Source organism: Juglans regia, chromosome 15 (genome assembly GCF_001411555.2).
Source record: "Juglans regia cultivar Chandler chromosome 15, Walnut 2.0, whole genome shotgun sequence".
In the NCBI taxonomy this organism is placed as follows: Eukaryota; Viridiplantae; Streptophyta; class Magnoliopsida; order Fagales; family Juglandaceae; genus Juglans; species Juglans regia.
The window spans coordinates 523,289-544,019 of NC_049915.1; the positions used below are offsets into that span (position 1 = coordinate 523,289).

A 20,731-nucleotide genomic window follows, 5' to 3' on the forward strand; every position below is an offset into this window, starting at 1 on the left:
TGGTCATGCTCAGCCCTATTTTTATTATCTTAAATTTCTAATGTTGTTTTAAATGCTAGCTAGGTATCAAATATTCATGTAGGCGAACCCAAGATCCACTTGAAAACTAGGAAAACGTACGATAATATATTACTCATAAAAATAAAAAGAAAAAACCATGCACGCATTCATGTGTTATATTACTAATTAAAAGCAATTATATTCCGGGAGTGCAAAGTTAAAAGGAAAAGAAAAACCATTACAATTCATTTTGGCATAATTTTTTTTTTTTTTCTAAGAGAACATCTTAAGCAGAAATTTTAATACAAATAAAGCCTGAAACTTGTTTTAGGCAAAGTTCTGATCCACTTGAGACAGCTGCCGAGGATCGCATATAGAGCAGAAAACAACAAATGCGAAGTTCACCCAAACATGGCTCTCAAGAACAGCACCATCACCACCGCCATTTTTCTTTTCCATGCTCAGTTCCCGTTCTATTCCTCGCATTGACCTCCCTCATCTCGACTCTCTCCCTTACCTTTTTCTTCCTCTTCTCTCGCCCCGACACCCAATTAATTCCCAGAACAACCCATCTACAATCCCTCAATTCCATCAAAGTCTTGGTGGCCGACCTCCCCAGATCCTTCAATTATGGCCTCCTTGAAAAGTACTGGTCCTCCTCCGTCCCCGACGCTCGCATATCCTTCGACTCCGACCGTCAGATCACTTCTACCCACCTCCCCAAAAACCTCAAATTCCCTCCCTATCCGGAGAACCCATTGATCAAGCAGTACAGCGCCGAGTACTGGATCTTGGGGGACCTCATGACCCCGGATTACTTGCGGACCGGGTCTTTTGCTCAGCGGGTCTACGACGTAGACGAAGCGGACGTCGTTTTCGTGCCCTTCTTCGCAACTTTGAGCGCGGAGTTGCAGCTGGGAACGGCGAAAGGAGAGTTTAATAAGAAGGTGAGAAACGAGGACTATGAGAGGCAGAGGGAGGTTGTGGATTTGGTGAGGAAAACTCCGGCTTGGAAGCGCTCCGGAGGGCGGGACCACGTCTTTGTTTTGACTGGTACATTGTTCTTTTTTTTTTTTGTTCGTTTCAGTTCTATTGCAGTTTTGATTGTTAGCGTTTTTCACAATCGACCTCTCCTTTTCACAATCGACCTCTCCTCATGGTTATTAAATTCTTTGGGTAAATTATCAGTGTTCTATTAATGTTCAATGAGTTTTGTGAAATTGTTGAACTTGTTTCTGAATATACTCTGTTGGGTTACCGAGAAATGGGAATAAAATAAGAAACGAAATGAATTTATGATTTAGGAGTACGCTGCTTTCCTTGTAGAAATTTTTTTAAAATTTGCTTCAATTACTGTATTAAAATCTGTGGAGGGAAGTTATTGTTTTTCTCAAGGACCTCTTATAGACAATTCTAAATTTGAATCCTTTTACTTTGATTCTGTTCATGCTTTCCTAAGATCTATATATAGGGGTGTGGAGCATATTTATGCTCCTTTCTGTTCATCTCTATGTTAATGAGTAATGACCCAATCTCAAAGTATGTAACAGTTAAATAACTCTCTCTCTCTCTCTCTCTGTGTTTATCTTTTCTTTTATGCCGTAATAAAAGACCATATGAATCCCAAACGCCTAAAATTGTATCCAGCATCGTTGATTGGATGGCATTCAGTATAAGAAGAGTGCCAGATTTGAAATAGAATGTCAAGACTGATGTTAAGCAGATGATTGACCCAGTCCTAATAAATACAACAATAATTGCTTGTGATTACTATTTCAGCAACTTATTACCTCTATATATGCGAGCCACATCCATACATCCTGTTAAAATATCTTAGTGGCCTACTTGAGTCCCGCCCTGCAATAGAAAAAGAATGAAATTTCTCTGATTCATGTACATGGGTTGGATCCTGGGTGCTGTGTGAGTTTCCTACAATCTGACAGAATCTGATGGGTGCTTAGTCACTTTCTAAGAGATTTTCTGAACCACTTACTTTGAGGCTTTTAGTCTTGCAAATTATAAGCCTCGTTGTTGTTGTTGGGTCATCAAAGTGCCACTTAGGAAAATAATCAAATTTGATATTTTATTTCTATGGATGTTCACCTATAATATGATGAGTATTATTCCGGCAAAAGAATCTGTAGGACTAAGTACAATCTTTCATGTAAAGGGTTCTGTCCATGAGTTTCCCTTATGGCATTTTTTGCCATATCACACTATCTGAGAGGGAGAAGGAAATGAAAGAAGAAAAAATATTGTATGTTTTAGCAGCTTATAATTTAGTCTCTGGATTGTCAGGTTATGTTAAACTTGAAGCATTCTTTGGCAGACCCAGTTGCAATGTGGCATGTCAGAGCTGAGATAGCCCCAGCTATTCTCCTTGTGGTAGATTTTGGTGGATGGTACCGGCTTGACTCGAAATCATCCAATGGTAGCTCACCAGATATGATTCAACACACCCAAGTTTCGCTACTCAAAGATGTAATTGTGCCTTACACGCATCTACTACCCAGATTACACTTGTCAGAAGACCAGAGACGGCAAATGCTTCTTTATTTTAAAGGGGCTAAACATAGGCACCGGGTCAGTGACACATCTAAATCTCTTTCATGGACTAGGCATGGCTTTATTTTTCATTGCAGATTAGTATGCTATAGTTGTTGGTTTTCTATTCTGCTTTGATATCCAACTTTTTGCATTTAGCTGAACTTCAAAACAGCCTTTTTCAATCTCCACATTTGACTCAACAGGTGGACTGTCAGTTGAAGATAAATCCCTCCTGCCTTTAACGATCTTTCATCAGATATAAATTAGTTGTGGGTCATTCCTTTCTCTACTGACAACTCTCTCTCTCTCTCTCTCTCTGTGGTAAAAATATAACAGTGCTGCACCTTGTGGTCTTGCCTGATTTGTCGTGCACCCGTAGCTCTTCGTTAATAAAGTTTCTATTTTGCTTGGGACATTTCAATGTAGACGGTTATGGCATCTCTTCTAATCATGGATGCGATCACTTTATTTTCATTTGTTGATTTTTAAGTATTTTATGAAACACAGCACATGGTGTGAAGGCATGTTAAATTTCCCACAGGTGACTGTGCATATATTTGATGAGAATTTTTTATTCTGACTTTATATCTAGATAAAAGTACTCATTTATCTCTTTGGATCATTTTTACTGTGTCATATAAGATAATGGGTACTTACATACAATATTGTTACAAATGGTTCTCCAGATCTGCTATGTTTTTGAATTATAAATAATCCTGAATTCCCAGCTGTGCATGTAACTTAAATTATCTTGTTCCGTTAACAGGGCGGTGTAGTTCGAGAGAAATTGTGGGACTTGTTGGTTAATGAGCCTGGCGTTATCATGGAAGAAGGCTTCCCAAATGCCACTGGGAGGGAGCAGTCAATTAAAGGGATGAGAACATCAGAGTTCTGCTTGCACCCAGCTGGGGACACCCCCACTTCATGCCGACTATTTGATGCCATTCAAAGTCTCTGTATTCCTGTTATTGTCAGTGATAACATTGAGCTCCCATTTGAAGGTATGGTAGATTATTCAGAGTTTTCAGTTTTTGTGGCGGTAAATGATGCATTAAGGCCGAATTGGCTAGTGGGTTATCTCCGAAGCCTTTCCAAAGAGCAGAAGGACAAATATCGACAAAATATGTCTCGCATTCAGCCAATTTTTAAGTATGACAATGGGTATCCAGGTGGTATTGGACCGATTCCTGCGGATGGTGCTGTGAATCACATATGGCAGAAGGTTCACCAGAAATTGCCCATGATTAAGGAAGCCATTGTTAGAGAGAATAGAAAACCACCAGGTGCATCAATACCACTTCGTTGCCATTGTACTTGAAATGACAGTTATAATTTTTTGTTTATTCTGACTTAGCAAAATAATAATATTTTTTGCTTTATTCTGTTGCTTCTGTCGTGATAACATCATTCCAATATTCAAGCGATTACTATTTCTAACCTCTTCCATTTTCGTTGAATGTTGTGATACTAAATCATGGCACCCAAAAGAAAACTGTTATGATACTAAAGAACTTGCTGATGTTCTTCTTTCCTAAGAGTTTCTATCTTTTATAATTCGGTAATATCTGGGTTGACCATTTCGATATGAATGGAAGTCTTGTTCACTCTGCCTTCCCGGAATCTACCTGTTCTTAGATGATTTTGAGACACATTATTTGTGAAAATTATGCATACAGAAAACAGATTGTTTCTCAACTTCTCGAGTACAGAGCGTCTCTCTGCAGCAAGAAAGGATACCCAATACCCCTTCTCTTGGAAGGAAAAACTACAAAGAAGACACTTATCACAAAGCCAACAACAAGAGGAACGGTGTTGGTCACTTTCCTGGGCATTTCTGGATAATAGCATAGCACCACATCACCGTGTAGCGCCGCAAAGGTAAGAAATGCAGTTAATGAAAGTGAGGCGTGGAAGAGATCAGCCAATCTCAGTCTATAATCAGATGGAACAAGTGGTTTCTTCCGGCCCCCATTGAAAGTCCATATCCCTTTAAATGTTGCCACCCCATAGTACAACCTACCGGTGGCCGTCCGAAAGCTGTCTGTGAATGAAAAGAAAATGCAAGAGGCTGCTGAAAGGGCCAAGAAGCTGCACATTAGCCAGCGGTTCAAGCTCGTGCATTCACCATCATTGGTCAAGAGAGGAGTTAGAATGGTGAAGGCAAGGATGGTGGCTGTGGGTAAGAGAACGTTTAGACGTGCAGTGCCACTTAGGATTGCGTTGATAACAGATATGCAATGTTGTTCATCGGCCCCATCATCCTTTAGGTAGAAATAATCATCTTCGCTTTCATGGCTTTCAATTAAGTCTAGGCGGATGGAGGTGTCGTCCATCTTGGAGGAGGGAGGCTATGCTATGCTATGCAGAGTCATGGCTAAAGGAGGAAAGTTTATAGTAGCATCTTAGCATGGAAGAGTTGGGAGATTCTTTGTTCTGGTTAGGGGGACAAGCTATCCTGTCCCTACGCTTTTTTGGCTCTTGCTTTTGCCTTTGGTTTAAGGGAAGGTTTTATGCTTTGCCATTCAAATTGAAAAGAGAAGGAATGTCTTTCATATCTTCTCGCCCGACAAACATTCCAAATCTTATATAGGCGGAGTTGGCTCCTCAAACTAAACATGACTTAGGGTGAGTTTGGATCATCAACCTATCTCAACTCATCTCAATTTATCATTACAACTTTTTTAAATTCCAACAAAAAATATAATAAACAATTACAACTTTTTTAAATTTCAACAAAAAATATAATAAACAATTCAACTTTTTCAAATCCTAAAATAATAATAATATTAAAAAATAATATTCTAACAATATTTTATCATCTCAACTCAACTCAACTCAACTCAACTCACTTCAACATCCAAACTCTCTTTTAGATTAGTTAAAAAGAAAGAATTTCACGTAAGCAAATTTATGAATTGAGGTGATTTGATATGACGTTATATTATAAAATTATTTTTATTGTAACATAAATATAATGTATTACATGAATTTATATTAATTTATAAATTTATTTTTACGAATAACAAGTAAAAAAATTTTAAAAATCTTGAATTTTTGTTTTTTCTAATCTGACACGTCAACCATGATGATATCATGTTATACCCATTGGATTTTTTTCCTAAAAAAAAAAAAAAAAAAAAAAAAACCTTAGACGACAACTAGGATTGTAATGTTGAAAGAAATAATTGCATTCCAAAAAGACAAAATTCTGGAGAATCCTAACAGGACACTCATAAAAGCAGCTAGACCTGCAGCCAATGCCACGAAATATGTAAGAAAGCATTTTGTTTTTTTTAGTACAGAAAAGAAAAGAAATATTATAAATTAGTTAATGTTAGATACAAGCAATAAGTTTTATACAAATTTTTTATAAAATAATGGGTTCTTTTAATAAATGATAATTTTTTTATATTTTTTTAAAGTAAGATCTATTTTTTTATAAGGACTTATATAAAATTTATCTATTTAGAATTTATACAAATCATTTCTCTAATAAATTTATTTATTTTAAGTAAAGTATTATAAATTTTGAGTTGTGTTACCGTATAGTTCCCATTGGGGGCTTGTGTGCGCACGAAATGGATACTTATGTCATTTTCTCTATAATTTTAGTCAAATGTCAAAAATACTCTCCACTTTATCTTCCCCCTCAAGCAATGTGACATAACTCTGCACTTTCATTCTTATATCTCTTCTCAAAACACGGGCCAGACACGTCAATTCAAAGTAAAGTGGTCTTGCGTTTAAGTGTTTGAAAATAGATCTCTACCGTTTGAGTTCCTCTGCATCTCCTTCACCACCGTCGGCATGTATAGTCTTATTCAAAGCATTTGAGTGCATTAAAATAGATCTCTTCCTCCAAGAACAGATGCTTAAAAACAGACCACTTCAAAGATGGATCTAGTTGAATTTCTTTTCGAAATTTTTTATATTCGTAACTCATCTTAATCCACCTCAACTCATCTCATCATTATAACTTTATCAAATTCTCACATAAAATATAATAAACAATTTAATTTTTTTAAATTTCAAAATAATTTTTCGAAATTTCTACACAAAAATAATAAATAATTCAACTTTTATTCTACTGTTTACAAACCATCTCAATCCATCTCAACTCATCTCTGAATCCAAACCACTCTGCGAGAAAAATTTTGATTGTTCATTTGTAAAAGTGCTCTGAAAATAGATCTCATCCTCTAAATACAGATCTTAAAAACAGATCATTTTAAAGATGGATCCAGTTGAATTTCTTTCTGAAATTTTAGTCTCCAACGAGACAAATTTTGATTGTTCATCCGTAAAAGAATCATTTCAATCTTTTCTATAGATAATATTCATGGGATTCTTCCTCTTGAGATATCAGGGTGAAGAGGGGTGCGATTTGACTCGGGAGAAGGAGCTTGAATAATTAAAACAGTAGCCAAGTTAAACGACGGGTTTTTACTTCTATGCATTTTTTACTTTAATGAAACGAAGCGTTTCACTTCGTGCGCACACAGGCCCAACTGGGACTGCGTCTAGAAATTTTCATAAATTTTTACTAATTGAATATCTACCCGTCGGTGGAGGATGCCATCTGTCACTTGCCATAAGTGCTGAAGTAAATGCTTTAAACCAAGTACAGGAGGATTGAATATGGTGGGAAATGAAGAATTCCTTTTTGTTGGAATATCTTATTAATTGTTACAGTAAAGTAAGCTCTCTCTTATTGAATTGACATAATTTTTCTTTTTATTTTAGATTAAATTTATATGAGTAATTTTATATTTAATTATAAAATTTGTAAACATCACATAATCATTTAAAAAAAAATAGAATTTATTGTTAAAAAATTAATTTTTTTTATATTTATATTATATTTTTTTTATTTTTTTCAAAACGATTACGCGATAATCGCACAATTCACAATTACAAATATCTTTTTTTAATCTATAAATATCTTTTGATATGCACCATAATCAAAATAGTACCATTTACACCTCTAGCTCATTTACTTGCACCAGAACTCTTCTTGCATGCATCTCTACATATTATATATAATTTTTTTTTAATAAATACTTTTGCCATCAATTGAATTACATTTTTCAGGAAAAATAAGAGATGGTTCATCTTGATATTAAGAAATTATATTGGCAATTTCCCAAACGTGCACAAGCAAAAATTAAGATTGCAGAGAACAACAGAAACAGACAGCAAAATCAATTTATCCGAACAAGATAATCAAAAGCTAGTCCTTCTAACTACCAAAAACTCATTGTGCTATTTACAATCTTTTTTGCCTGCAATCTTTTACCCTACTGCTACCTCTTTTTGCTTATAAATGAGTTAATGGCATGGAGAAGACCATATGCCTATCTACCCAAAAAACTAGAGAGAGAGAGAGTACTTGCTTAAGTAGGATATGTGGAATGATGAATCATGGTTTTGTAAAACCAGGGTCCACACAACTGATACAAGCTAACAAACAGTACTACCTAAAATCCGCACCCATGCAAAAATTTGGCAGGCATACTCAGTACTCAGATCTTAATGAAAAATCAAAACCATCCCTTTCGTTGCATGTTGAGTTTGTATTGAATCAATTGGAAGGAACATGGTAGAATTTTCCTTTACACATGCATCTGTAAACAATGGGGCATGACTCTGTGGAGCACTTGAAGCTAACCATCACCCTCTTGCATGGAAAGCATGGTCCACAGGCATGAGAACAGTCCGGCAAGCTTGAACCTGTTGGGTATAGTTCCATCCCATGTTCTTCTTTTGCATCTTCCTACACATATCAATCTCATTGTTTATATCCTCAGGAATATATTGTGCTGTGCAGTATTTTCTTCTTAGAAACTGTACATATATGCAGTTATGAAGAGCAGTTTACCTTGGGGGAGATGTGACCTTGATCTCCAAAGTTGGTGGCCTCTTCGTTGAAACTGACTGAAAAATCTAGCAGAAAGTGAAAATGATGAAAAAAATTAGCAACATTAGGATTAAACTGACATAGCTGTAATATACATTTGAGAATAATGCTTGATTAATGATGACAGTTTTCTTTTCGAAGAGTAAAGGAGGGAGATGCACTTACAACGATTAGTCACTCGAAGGCTTGTACTACTAGTTATAAGTATCAGGAAGAAAGATAAAAATAGGAAAGAAGTGTGGGCTCCGAGAGACAAGTTCTTCATGTTTCTATGTCCTAGCAAATACACTGAATCTGAAGAAAGCTAGCTCAAGGGATGTTTCATTCCAGAGGGAAATGCTCGGAGCTAATGAAAAACCATGAGAAGCGCCTGGGGAGTCTTCAATGAGGAACTGGATAACAATATATAAAGAAGGAAAGGAAGAAGGTTTTAAATGTAGAAAGAGGTACATGCCAGGGGCACTTCACATGATCCACGGCCATCTTTTGAAAGTTTCACATGTTTTGTTCAGTCGCCAGAAAAGAAACCCAAGATCATTAAAGCTTTACATGAGTGAAGGCATGGATATGAGTACAGAAAGGTTTGGAACCTCATGTTTTGCAACCTCAAATTTCGAAGTAGATTCCTAAGCTAGGCTTTGAAATGTAATAGAGGCCAGCAAGTTAAGATAGTAAGAAGCAATATCATGCAGTTTCAGTGTTCTGGGACAAAAGCATATTATGATTCATTTCAAAACATTAGTGCACAGGTAATTAGACGGATCAAGTTGAGAACTCTAATTAACAAGACTAAGGCATTTACTACTTGAGCAAACCCCTATAGGAAGGAACTAGCTCGAATATTCAAACTCCCTACGTTATTTGGTCATAAATAGTTACATAAATAGAGGTTGCAGAGTATAATTATCAAAACTTCGGTGCAGGTGCCGGATCACCTATTCATTGATCCACTGGGTCAGATGGGTCTAGATTTAATGACTGTTGAGGAATGGAACTGAACACACAGATGAATGGTGGGGAAAATGACAAAATAAGCGGGGAAGAAGACAGGAGGAAGTTCACGTGTATATGCAGATAAGTACTATAATACGAGAGATATGAACTGTCCAAAGGGGAATTGAAGAAGGGCTCTGCCATTAACGTGAAGTTCAGGTCTTTGGCTTAAATGAAGCTTAAATAAACTTTGTTCATTCCATTCTTTTTTCTATGCGGATGAAGGGTATTATGGTTCCACTTCTGCATATTTATTGGGGTGGTTCGTCTGTTTCCTGTTTCGCCCATGTATATATCTTCTTCTTCTTCTTCTTCTGGCTGAGAAAGCCATTTTCGGGCCCCTTTTTCTTCTACCAAAATCACTTTAACCAAACTAATTTTTGGCCTCAAATTCGCTTTTACATGATCAACAATAGATCAGCCTGAAGCATGTTCAAGGAGAACGGGCCTTTGCACGGTTTCCACAAACAGAAATGAGCAATACTTAAGCCACAGAAATTAGAGCAAGCAGACACCTTCGACTTCGACTTCGAGTTCAACGTATGGTGCATCTTTAATCTAAAAGAAAAAACATTGATTTCACAAAGTGGTCATTCTCTCATTTCTCAATACTCTTATTGGCATAATTATTTTTTTTTTAAAATGATAGAAATATAGCTCCTTTTACAACTTCGTTTTTAAATAAATTACATTTCTATAAAACAGAATTATAAAATAATTGAAAGAATAAGAGTTTTGCAGCAAATCAGTTACTGTTCACGTTATACACTCCACACCTATAACTTTTTACAGGACGTTGAGTTATTTTTTATAAGATGTATGAGTATTTTGGTGTTGGGTGTGGAATGATAAACAGTAGCCGATGAGAAGAATTTTTCTTAAAAAAATAAGCTGCATTTTCGTCCCAATAGAATAGCTTATCAACCTGCTTTGAGCCTAGCTTAGCCTCTGAACCAATGGATCCCCTGTCCAATACATTCTCCTCTTGAAAATTGTTTGAGATAATTTAAAATTTTAAAGGAAAAAAAAAAAGAGAGAATAATTGTAATTTTGTATTAGTTTAGGATAGATGATTGTTAAAATTAACAGTTTAGAGAGTAGTTTGAGGAAATCATGTGTATTTTCTCCTTACATAATCATAACTTGATTATTACCAATTCATGAAAATATATAAAGTTTCAATAAATCAACTATTATTAAACATATCGTTTGTATTTATAAACACATAATATTCTTACTTTATTTACAGTTTTTTTTTATATATAAATTAACAGAGAAAAATTATATATCTTGTCTATATTTGCGATATTCTGTTTAATCACGAATATATAATCAACAATGTCTAATGAATCATACTATTTCCATAAAAAATATATATATATATATATATATATTACACTTTAATTCTAATTTTATTTTATTAATATTGCATTATTCATAACTTTCAAATTTGTTATTAAAAAAATTGATCAAATAATTAATCAATTGTTTTTTGTAATAAACATTGAATTAAAGTAGCGAGCTTTTAACACTAGACACTCTGCCGGCCCGCTGGATTGGAGCCCTACCTCTCCCTCTGTTGCCGCCTCCCTGTCCCCTGCTGTCTTTTCGCTCACTGCCTCGAAGCTCTAGACGCCCCCTTCCTTCCTCGTAATTCTGGGAAGCCAAAACCATACCTTTGTTCTCAACCACGCAAGTCTATAATATCCCATTTTCTGAATTCAGCTTCCTTGATACCAATCATACACGCACTTTCCATTTTCCTTTCACCGACTCCAATCTCTCTTTGCAATGACCTCACTCATTCGAAGAACAAAATCCATCAAAGCCTTCCTAAACCCTGCACAGATCCCTCACAATCTCACTCAAACCCCAATCTCAACCCAACCCCATCAAAACCAATGTCCCCCGCAACCCCAAAACCTAAACCCTTTAAGGGTTTTGCAGTTTGTCACAGTTTCGACCCAGTCGTCCTCCAAATTCCCCGAGTACGAGATGCCTACGGTCACCTGGGGTGTCGTACAGGGCCGGAGAGAAAAGCTTGTTTCCCGGGTAATCGTATGCGATTTCTTGAAGACTTTAGGCATAGTCCCTGAGGAACTGGAACACCTGGAGCTGCCCTCGACAGTCGAGGTCATGAGGGAGCGCGTCGAGTTCCTACAGAAGCTAGGCTTGACCATTGATGATATTAACGAGTACCCGTTAATGATAGGATGTAGTGTGCGCAAGAATATGATACCTGTTTTGGGTTACTTGGAGAAAATCGGGATTCAGAGGTCGAAGATGGGCGAGTTTGTGAAGAATTACCCTCAAGTGTTGCACGCTAGCGTGGTCGTCGAGCTTGCGCCGGTTGTTAAGTTCCTTCGTGGCGTTGATGTGGAGAAGCAGGATATTGGGTATGTGTTGCAGAAGTATCCTGAGCTTCTTGGGTTTAAGCTTGAGGGGACAATGAGTACTTCGGTTGCTTATCTTGTTAGTATTGGTGTATGTCCTAGAGATATTGGTCCGATGGTTACCCAGTATCCTTACTTTTTGGGGATGAGAGTTGGGACTATGATCAAACCGCTCGTGGATTATCTGGTTTCATTGGGCTTACCCAAGAAGATTTTGGCTAGGATGTTGGAAAAGCGGGCTTATATACTTGGTTATGATCTTGAAGAGACTGTGAAACCAAATGTGGAATGTTTGCTTAGTTTTGGGATTAGAAGGGAAGCGCTTCCTTTCATTATTGCTCAATACACACAAATTATTGGGCTGCCTCTGAAAGCTAAGTTGTCTGTGCAGCAGTACTTTTTCAATTTGAAGCTCAAAATTGATCCCGAAGGGTTTTCACAAGTGATAGAGAAAATGCCACAGATAGTTAGCCTTAATCAAAATGTGATTATGAAACCTGTTGAGTTCCTCTTGGGGCGGGGGATACCATCTGAGGATGTTGCTAAGATGGTTGTCAAATGTCCCCAATTGGTTGCCTTGCGAGTTGAGCTATTGAAGAATAGTTACTACTTTTTTAAGACTGAGATGGGGAGACCTTTAAAAGAACTTGTGGAATTCCCGGAATATTTTACTTATAGCTTGGAGTCCAGGATTAAACCCAGGTACCAGAGATTAAAAAGCAGGGGGATCAGGTCTTCCTTGAATTGGCTTCTCAACTGTAGTGACCTGAGATTTGAAGAAAGATTGCAGGGTAATTATATTGAAACAGAGAGTATAGGCCCAACATTTTGTATGGGTGGGAAGTTAGAGCTACCTGGCAATGAGATTGTGTCAGATGAGGATGATGAGAGTGATGATGAAGTTCTTTACAGACGCACTGTTTCTCTTTGATAAATCAATGAATCAAATTCAGATGACTTCGGTTTTCAGGGAGATTGAATTCTGTTTATGGCTTTCTTTTTGCTTTAGTATACTTCTTGGCGTTCATCTCTGTATTCACCATGTATACTTACAGTTAGGGATATTATTTAGTTCTAAGGATTGCTCGATGCGGTGACATACAAGACCCGGTAACTAATTTCACTGTTAATTGATATATCAATTCAATTATCCAATTCCTCTCTCCATTTTGCTTCAACTTAATGGTATTGGAGATCTATAGAATTTGTTATTAATGAAGTTTAAGCTGTGGTGATCTTAGTTGCAAGCTTCAAGTTGCGAGGAAAGCTGTACCTTTTTCTTGTCCTTTTGTTCGGTTACCTCCATTTTCTTTGTGTACTTGAAATTGAAAGATGTGCTCGTTATGTTTTTTGGAAAGCTTGGTTTTCTGTTTCCTAGACAAGGAAATCAGAGTTTGATCTTCTGCTCCTTCCACTGTGTTAAGTGGTTTTGGAAAACGGGTCTCGGCTGCTTTTTATTACAATCAGTTTCAAGCAGTTAGATTGTGGGTGCTTAAAAGTAGGATGCACATTTTTCTGATGCTATTGCCTATGGACCGAGGCATATTCTGATGGAATGTATATACAATAGGAGTTTGCCTGAGTTCTGTTTCGTCTTTTTCATTTTCCCTTGCTGCAAGATCCAAAAAGCAGGGCCAAAGCTATATAATGGACTCCAAAGGTACCTTCTCTGTTAGGAGTGCACTTGAAGTATACCGATCAAAAAAAAAAAAAAAAGAGTGCACTTGAAGTTACTTGAATTAGAGGTCTGGTAGTGAAGTGGCACGAGCTTGTACAGTTTTAGGAAAATGGTTACCTGCCGTGCTTTTTTGTCCTTCGGATTGCCATCAGAGGTAGACTAGGTACATGGGTAATGTGGTAAAGTGCATGCTTTGTGGGGCTAGTGAGGATGACCTGACCCACTTATTTTCCTATGCCCTTTTGCCCATCGAATCTGGTGCATCTTAGGGGATGGGTGCAATTTGCCACTGACCAAGCGAAGGTAGAGACTTGGAGATGTTTGGATTCGAAGATGATTTGAGATGAGCTGAGATGAGTTAAGATGGATTATGAATAGTAATGAAATGAGTTGTGAATAGTAATGAGATTTGTGAGTTAAAGTTGCTGAATAGTAATGAATAGTAATGAGATGAGTTGAGATGAGTTGAGATGAGCTGAGATGACTTGCGAATCCAAACAAGCCCTTATGTGGGGTAACGGGTTACTCTTTTCACCGCACTATTGTGAAGCAAAAGCTGGCTGCCATAGTGTATTCCTTTATGGAAGAAAATAAATGTGGGGTTTTTATGGTGGGGATGCTAGGAAGTTGATTCATCTATTGATGGAGATTAGCTTCCATATTATATCCTGAGTTGATTTTTTGCATGGCGTCCAGGCTCCAGCCACTCGGAAACTGTTGCCCCATCCGAAAGTGGGGATTCTCAGAAGCAGTTTTTGAGGGCAGAGGAGCGGCAATTGAAAACTCCATTGCTGCTGCTGCTGCTGTATGGTCATGGCTGCTGGGCTGTATGTACCTGTAGGTGTCCGTTGGCTATGTTTGGTTGGTACCTGTATTTCTATGCTTTCTCTGCTACTCAGTTCTATGCTTTGGTTTGGTGTGTATTTTCTTGGCTGCTGCAGTGGTGCGGATATGTTGGTTGTTTTGCGTTTCTTGATTATGGATGGTGTGGCTGGTGCTGTGTCATCTGCATTGGAATGGATATGGTTGCTTGGCTGGCTTGTTGGCTATTTGGTATGGAGACGTTGGCTTGTCCTGTCCATGGTGTTAGCTGTCTGGTGTATGGATATGTTGGCTTGTCTGGCTTATGGTGGACTGCTGGTATTTAGCGGTGCTGCAGATTTAGCTACTGCTCATAGTGATTCTGGGATGTTTGAGTTCTGTAGTGGTGGCTGTGAGAGAGGTAGCAGATTGATCTTCCTAAGTTTGGTTGGGCAAATTGTGCAGTTGGTTTGCTGATTTCATATCAGGCTAGTTCTTTTTTTGATAAGTCATATCAGGCTAGTTAATCTCCACAAAACCCTATCTCCATTTTTTGGCATAATAGCTGTCTAGACTTTTTCTTGAAAAGTGTTTGTGTTTGTGTTTGTGGTGTTTAGATATTGAGATAAAATGAAAGCATATCTCTATTCAAACCAGGCAATCTGCTAGTACCGGAAGTTTAACATCTTAACAGAAGTAAAGACAACAATTCCTCGGATGTATTGATTCTGATGGTTCTGTGAAGAACAGGTGTTCAATTATCGTTAAACTATGCTATTTCATCAAACTCAAAATTACATTATCCAGGCCGAATAAAACTAACTTTTGATAAGCTGCCTCGTAAAATCACGTACTTTCTACAAGGATCGTTCATTGATAGTGAGAAAGAAGATAAAAAAAATAAAGAACAAAACACGAGTATATTACTCATGCCAGCTTCATTGTTCATAATTCAAGAGTCACATGGTATTGATGTAACGATGTAATGATGTAATCTTTTAGAGTAATATTAGATAGAACATGCAAGTTTTGCGCACTTCTTTTGAAAAAAGTCACCTTCATCATTAGAAAATGATTTTTTCATACAATTTATCTAATTTTTTTCAAAATTATTACGTAAGACTTGTGCATTCTAAAATTGCAAATATTCATTTATCAATCTTTTATGCCATCACGATTTTGGATTTATATTGCGACTCAATTGTTAAACAAATTGTATTCCAGCATAATATAAACAAGTTCAAACTATTTTTAACATATAAAAAAATGCTAAATGTACTTAAAAAAAAAACTTATTCTAAAAATTATGAAATTTAAAATTTAAAATTGAAATTTCAAAAGAAAATTAATAAAATGAGTTTTGTAAGTAAAATTGTTAGTAAAAATATAAGTACATACCTACACTTCAAAAAAAAAAATTTCATGTGTAATAGTATATACGAAAAAAAAATTTATTCAGCATATTTATATTACATACTTAGTTTATTTTTTTTCTTAATAAATATATAATATATAAATGATGGGTAAAAAAATTTAATTAATTTAATAAAATTAAAATTAAAAATAAATAAAACATATATGATGTGCGGTGTATAGCAAAACCTTTTTTTTTTTAAGTTTAAAACAAAACCGAGGCCCAATTGTGGCACAAGCCTAGGCCTTGCCAGCTTCGCCAGAAGCTCCCTTTCTGTCCCCACCAAAACTGAGACCTCGGAGCAATCCGCAGAGAGAAGGGAAAGAGTCCCGCGTGTTCACATCGATCGTGTTTTTGTTTTGTTGCCTTCTCTCGTAAGCAAACGCCTTCGGTTCTATTTCTTGGAAGTACTCGTCTCGTCCATAAGCCTAAACCGTTGGTATTATAGTGGAGCAGGTTAATTTTCTCACTCTTATTTCCCCCATCCTCTCTAAAGCCTCTATTCCTTTCCCTTTCTTTCGTTTACCATAGTCTTCCTCTCATATCGATAATTCAGTTTCCGTTTTCAACCCCGTATTGTGTTTTTTGGAATAAAGGGTCTGATTGTGATCTCGAAGGATTGGATCATGTCGATGCTCGATTCCTTCTTCAACAAGGGCTTCAAAGCTGCCAAATGGTTCTCTCTCTCTCTCTCTCTCTCTCTCTCTCTCTCTCTCAATCCTTGAAGTTTTCTCTTTTATTTCAGATTGATTTGCTTGGTCCCATTTGGTGTACTACTCGACTACCATTTTTTTAAACCTTTACTTCGTTTACAACCATTGGGCCATGTATAGTTGGAGTTTCCTTTGTTTGTTATTTTCTTGACTACCAAGCGGAGGGATTACGGGCTGTTTTAATCATCTATGTTTCCTAAATGATTAAAAAATTGGATCTTTCGTAGTTTTCTGGGTTTGGAAGATTAAAGTGTAATTCCTGGTATATGTTTTGATATGTGTGTGACAGTAAAACGCTGCTTAAACTGACGATTCCGCGGATAAAGCTGCTGAGGAATAGGAGAGAGCTTCAGATAAAGCAGATGCGTCGAGACATTGCCAAGCTTCTTGAGACGGGTCAAGAAGCCACCGCTCGCATTCGGGTATGATATTCTCATTAATTGAGCTATCTTTCGCTACTACTTTTTACCTTTTTGGCGAACCCCTTACCCTAATTAGAAAGGACAAAGTGAGGCCGTTGCTTGCATGACAGGTTGTAACGAGTTGTTGAGATTTCCCTTTCAGGTCGAGCATATTGTTAGGGAAGAGAATATGATGGCTGCTCAGGAGATCATTGAGCTGTTCTGTGAACTTATTGTTGTCCGCCTTCCGATTATTGAAACTCAAAGGTTAAAACTTTTATGATTCTAATTACTACACTTACTCAAAAAAAAAAAAAAAAATCTAATTACTATACTTGTCTTGTACTATGTTTTTTTGTGCATTTTGGCATGTGGGACTCTCGTTCTGATTCTTGTTTTGTTAAATTAGCAAAAAAAGTGTGGCCCGGCTATAAAAGGAATTTAATCACAAAGTGTCAGAGTCAACTTGTGGGGCTATAGTGAGAAATACAAGTATTTTGCTAAGTGGCTCGAAAGTTTGATTAATGTGGAAGTAAGAAACTTCAGTTATATATTTGGAAGTTCGGTGAACTCTTAAATCTCAACCAGTGCTGGTCTGACTTAAGTGGGTTCTTTGGAGAGATGGCTTGGATATAATACTACCATTCTTTGTGATGGCGTGACACTCTCTAGACCCAAAATGGAAAAGAGTTATCCTTGGTCATAATGGGACTTTACTAGTGGTTGTTACCTTGTGGGTTTAAAGAATGGCCACTCCATAGCTCCGTTTGGATTCGGAAAGTGTTTCATCTCATCTCATCTCATCATTACAATTTTCTCAAATTCTCATACATTTTTTAAAATTTCAATTCAATTTTTTCAAATTCCAAAACAATAATAATATTCTAACAATATTTTTTTTAACTTTCATTTAAAATCATCTCATCTCATCTCTGAATCCAAACCAGCCCTGACAGAAAAAGAATAACTCAATGTTTCTTCACTGCCTGGATTGTTGTATACAACGTGCTCACCAATGCCATTGTTTGTGAGAAGATTTACAGATTTCCCGTTTGGGAACATAACTGTTCTTAGGTATTCTTAAATATTTCCTTTCCAAACATCACTCAAATACAACACTTTTCAATTTCAAATCTTCAACTTTTTCATTTAATCATTATCTAGTCATTACAACTTTCTCGAACTCTCAAGCAAAACACAAAATCCTATACAACTTTCCCAAAATTCCAAACAAAAATAATATTAAAAATTTATATTCAAACAATATTTTAACTTTATAATATTTTTATTCAAATGTTTCTCTCTTTTTCCAAAACCTTATAAAATATCTTAACTCAAACTATTTCACTACTATTCACAATCAATTTCACTACTATTCACAGATATTATGAGATATCCTTAGTATGCAAACGAGCCCTTATTGTGTTATGCTGATTAAAGAAGCTTGCAATTGGCCCATTCAGCTATCTTTGGTCGTAATAGAGCTTTACAGTAGTTCATGTTGATTTTTCTGTGTTTCCCGATATTCCCTCTAGTTGTCATAATGCCATTTACATCAGGCACTTCAATGTTTAAGTCAGCATTTAAGTTTATGATAATCTGTGAGCAAAAGGTCATTGGTGGCCTTTGTATTTCTTGGAGCTGTACAGTAGCTCATGCCATCAATTTTTGTATGCCTCACAATATACCAACCAGTTGGTCCCGCTGATGCCATGAATGTCTATATACTTATATGCATGCTGCACTGTTTTAGATTTAGCATTTAATTTCTTGTGAGCCTTAGTGATAAAAAATTTCTTGGGCCTTAAACTAGAGATGTGATAGTCATTAGAAGCTTTCTAGTTACTTTTGAGAATCACCCTACTGATTATTTAAAACCTAAATGTTTCCCAGGGAATGTCCTCTTGATTTGAAGGAGGCAATATCCAGTGTGTGCTTTGCAGCACCAAGATGTGCAGATCTACAAGAGTTGCTGCATGTTCAATTGCTATTTGCGTCCAAATATGGAAAGGAATTTGTATCAGCTGCAACAGAGCTCATGCCAGATTGTGGTGTTAATCGCCAGGTTTTTTGAGATTCTATTATATGGTGTGAATTTTTTCTAGGACACTTTTTATGGGATCCATGGTCCCCAGGTAGTCAGGGAATTTAACCCTAACATAAGGCCCCCGCCATCCCTGAGGATGGGGGAAGTGCCATATGATCCGCAGCCCTTTGGCCACATGGTGTAACTTTATTTTTTGTTTTTCCAGTCACTTTTTCCTCAGTGTGACTTAATTGTTAGGATAAGTAATATTTCCTCCATGTTTTGATGACATTTCCTCTGAAATATGCTGCAGTTAATAGAACTTTTATCAGTTCGCGCTCCTTCACCTGAAAAGAAATTAAAGCTTCTGAAAGAAATAGCTGAGGAGCATGGGTTAGATTGGGATCCAACAGCCTCTGAAGTGGAGTTTTTCAAACCTCAGGATGATTTGTTGGTATGTGAAAAACTTCCCTGTGCCTTGCTCTATCTGTTTTCTAGCCATTTTTAATTTATCTCCCTGCCCTGCATGTATTATTTTCTTCTCAGAATGGTCCAACACAGTTTGATAGAGAATCTAAATTGCCCCTTCCAAGAGAAAAACATGATGAAACATTGTTTTCTGCCTCTGAACAACCCCACAAAGAACAGCCAGATTCTGATCCTGGCGTTGATTCATTTGATCTTCCTGAAGTTCCTAAAGAATCACTATGGCCAAATGCAAATGTTGCTTCAGTTCCAGTGATGGTCTCATCTCTACAAGCTGCTCCACACCCTAATATTGATCATGAGTCATCAAAGCATTCTAGGGTCATTGAAAATCCATCAGAGCAGCCAGAGTTGGAACCTGAGAAAATGGTGCAAGAAAGATCTGCTGCTATAAAAAATGAACAGCCTAGTGTTCCAGTTGGTGGTGTGCAAGATATACAATTCGTGCCTTTTATTTCTCCTTCATCGCTATCTTCTGCATCATTTTCTGCGGCACCAAGTAAATCAGAAACCTCTCCCTCAAGATCAAAAAGTGAGGCTAATGTGGATTTGCAGGATGTCGTAACTGCTGCTCGGGCTGCTGTAGAAACTGCTGAACGTGCAGCTGCTGCAGCTCGCTCTGCAGCTAGTCTTGCACAGCTCAGAATTAATGAGCTCACTAGGAAAAATAGTGATCAATTCCCTGAAAATAGCTCCGAGAATCCATTTTACAAGGATGTGGCTAACCAGTCAGCTACCGAAGAAAATCCACATTTTGATCATCGAAACTTGGTTGGCAATGCAGATGATGTTATAGATTCTCCAGAACCTAATCAAGACCTTGAAGACTGCCAGAGAACAGAGGCCTCAAGTCTTCCTGCATTTGGCACGCCCAAAATGGATTTTGATTCCTCTCCTCCCATTGATCAGGGTTGTGGAAATGAACTTGCTTCTCACCAGCCCCAGAGATTGACTTCAATGGATGAAGATCCATACTTCTCATACCCAAATTTGTTTACATCGCAGAATCCTGCTGCACATTCTTCCACAGACAATTCCCGATTCTCCAATGAGCTCTAAGTTGAATTTTATCTACCTATAGGCCTTTGCTCAGCTTTGTTGCAACGTCGTGCTGGAAAGTCAATGTTACATATTGGCTTATGGTTTTCATTCTATTATTATTTATTGTAAAAAGTGCAGTTATTAGGTATTAGAAGTGTGTAATTTGCTTCAAATCTCTTTATCCATGAACGAGAAGCATCAACAGTATTAAACTCTGCTTTTGTAGTTGAGAAGCCATCCTTGATGGCTGATGCTACAGTTTGTTGAGTGTACAAACATGTATTGCTTTTGTTTGTTTATGTGAACAAGCATTTATTGCCA

At 37.0% G+C, this 20,731-nt stretch overlaps 5 protein-coding genes across 5 annotated transcripts; 3 read left to right on the forward strand and 2 right to left on the reverse strand.

Annotated features, from left to right (window-relative positions):
- Positions 1-319: 319 nt before the first annotated feature.
- Positions 320-3,926, forward strand: LOC108982542 (probable arabinosyltransferase ARAD1). The gene is given in 4 exon segments (XM_018953952.2): positions 320-453; positions 456-1,053; positions 2,330-2,583; positions 3,314-3,926. Coding segments are annotated over 4 exon segments (1,446 nt in total). The 5' UTR covers positions 320-411; the 3' UTR covers positions 3,866-3,926.
- Positions 3,927-4,238: 312 nt separating this feature from the next.
- LOC108982530 (protein DMP7-like) lies at positions 4,239-4,880 on the reverse strand. Its single transcript, XM_018953933.2, has one exon. It carries the CDS (start codon positions 4,878-4,880, stop codon positions 4,239-4,241), a length of 642 nt encoding a protein of 213 aa, XP_018809478.2.
- Positions 4,881-7,630: 2,750 nt separating this feature from the next.
- On the reverse strand, positions 7,631-8,843 carry LOC108982531 (protein EPIDERMAL PATTERNING FACTOR 2). Its single transcript, XM_018953934.2, has 3 exons — positions 8,630-8,843; positions 8,426-8,490; positions 7,631-8,320 (listed from the first exon to the last, which is right to left on the reverse strand). The coding sequence occupies exons 1-3, from the start codon at positions 8,727-8,729 to the stop codon at positions 8,129-8,131; spliced, it is 357 nt and encodes a 118-aa protein (XP_018809479.1). The 5' UTR covers positions 8,730-8,843; the 3' UTR covers positions 7,631-8,128.
- Positions 8,844-11,013: 2,170 nt separating this feature from the next.
- LOC108982543 (transcription termination factor MTERF4, chloroplastic) lies at positions 11,014-13,015 on the forward strand. Its single transcript, XM_018953953.2, has one exon. It carries the CDS (start codon positions 11,249-11,251, stop codon positions 12,779-12,781), a length of 1,533 nt encoding a protein of 510 aa, XP_018809498.2. The 5' UTR covers positions 11,014-11,248; the 3' UTR covers positions 12,782-13,015.
- A 2,963-nt stretch (positions 13,016-15,978) lies between these two features.
- On the forward strand, positions 15,979-20,731 carry LOC108982539 (IST1 homolog). The gene is made up of 7 exons (XM_018953947.2): positions 15,979-16,199; positions 16,340-16,419; positions 16,746-16,878; positions 17,021-17,124; positions 18,751-18,922; positions 19,197-19,337; positions 19,430-20,731. The coding sequence occupies exons 2-7, from the start codon at positions 16,370-16,372 to the stop codon at positions 20,426-20,428; spliced, it is 1,599 nt and encodes a 532-aa protein (XP_018809492.1). The 5' UTR covers positions 15,979-16,199; positions 16,340-16,369; the 3' UTR covers positions 20,429-20,731.

Coding starts and splice junctions, on each gene's coding strand:
- LOC108982539 (XM_018953947.2), top strand. CDS start 16,370: ATGTCGATGCTCGATTCCTTCTTCAACAAGGGCTTCAAAGCTGCCAAA. Junction 16,879..17,020: donor AAGCCACCGCTCGCATTCGG/GTATGATATTCT, acceptor TTTCCCTTTCAG/GTCGAGCATATTGTTAGGGA. Junction 17,125..18,750: donor CCGATTATTGAAACTCAAAG/GTTAAAACTTTT, acceptor AATGTTTCCCAG/GGAATGTCCTCTTGATTTGA.
- LOC108982531 (XM_018953934.2), bottom strand. CDS start 8,729: ATGAAGAACTTGTCTCTCGGAGCCCACACTTCTTTCCTATTTTTATCT. Junction 8,491..8,629: donor CCTTCGAGTGACTAATCGTT/GTAAGTGCATCT, acceptor ACTTTCTGCTAG/ATTTTTCAGTCAGTTTCAAC. Junction 8,321..8,425: donor AAGGTCACATCTCCCCCAAG/GTAAACTGCTCT, acceptor TGATATGTGTAG/GAAGATGCAAAAGAAGAACA.
- LOC108982543 (XM_018953953.2), top strand. CDS start 11,249: ATGACCTCACTCATTCGAAGAACAAAATCCATCAAAGCCTTCCTAAAC.
- LOC108982530 (XM_018953933.2), bottom strand. CDS start 4,880: ATGGACGACACCTCCATCCGCCTAGACTTAATTGAAAGCCATGAAAGC.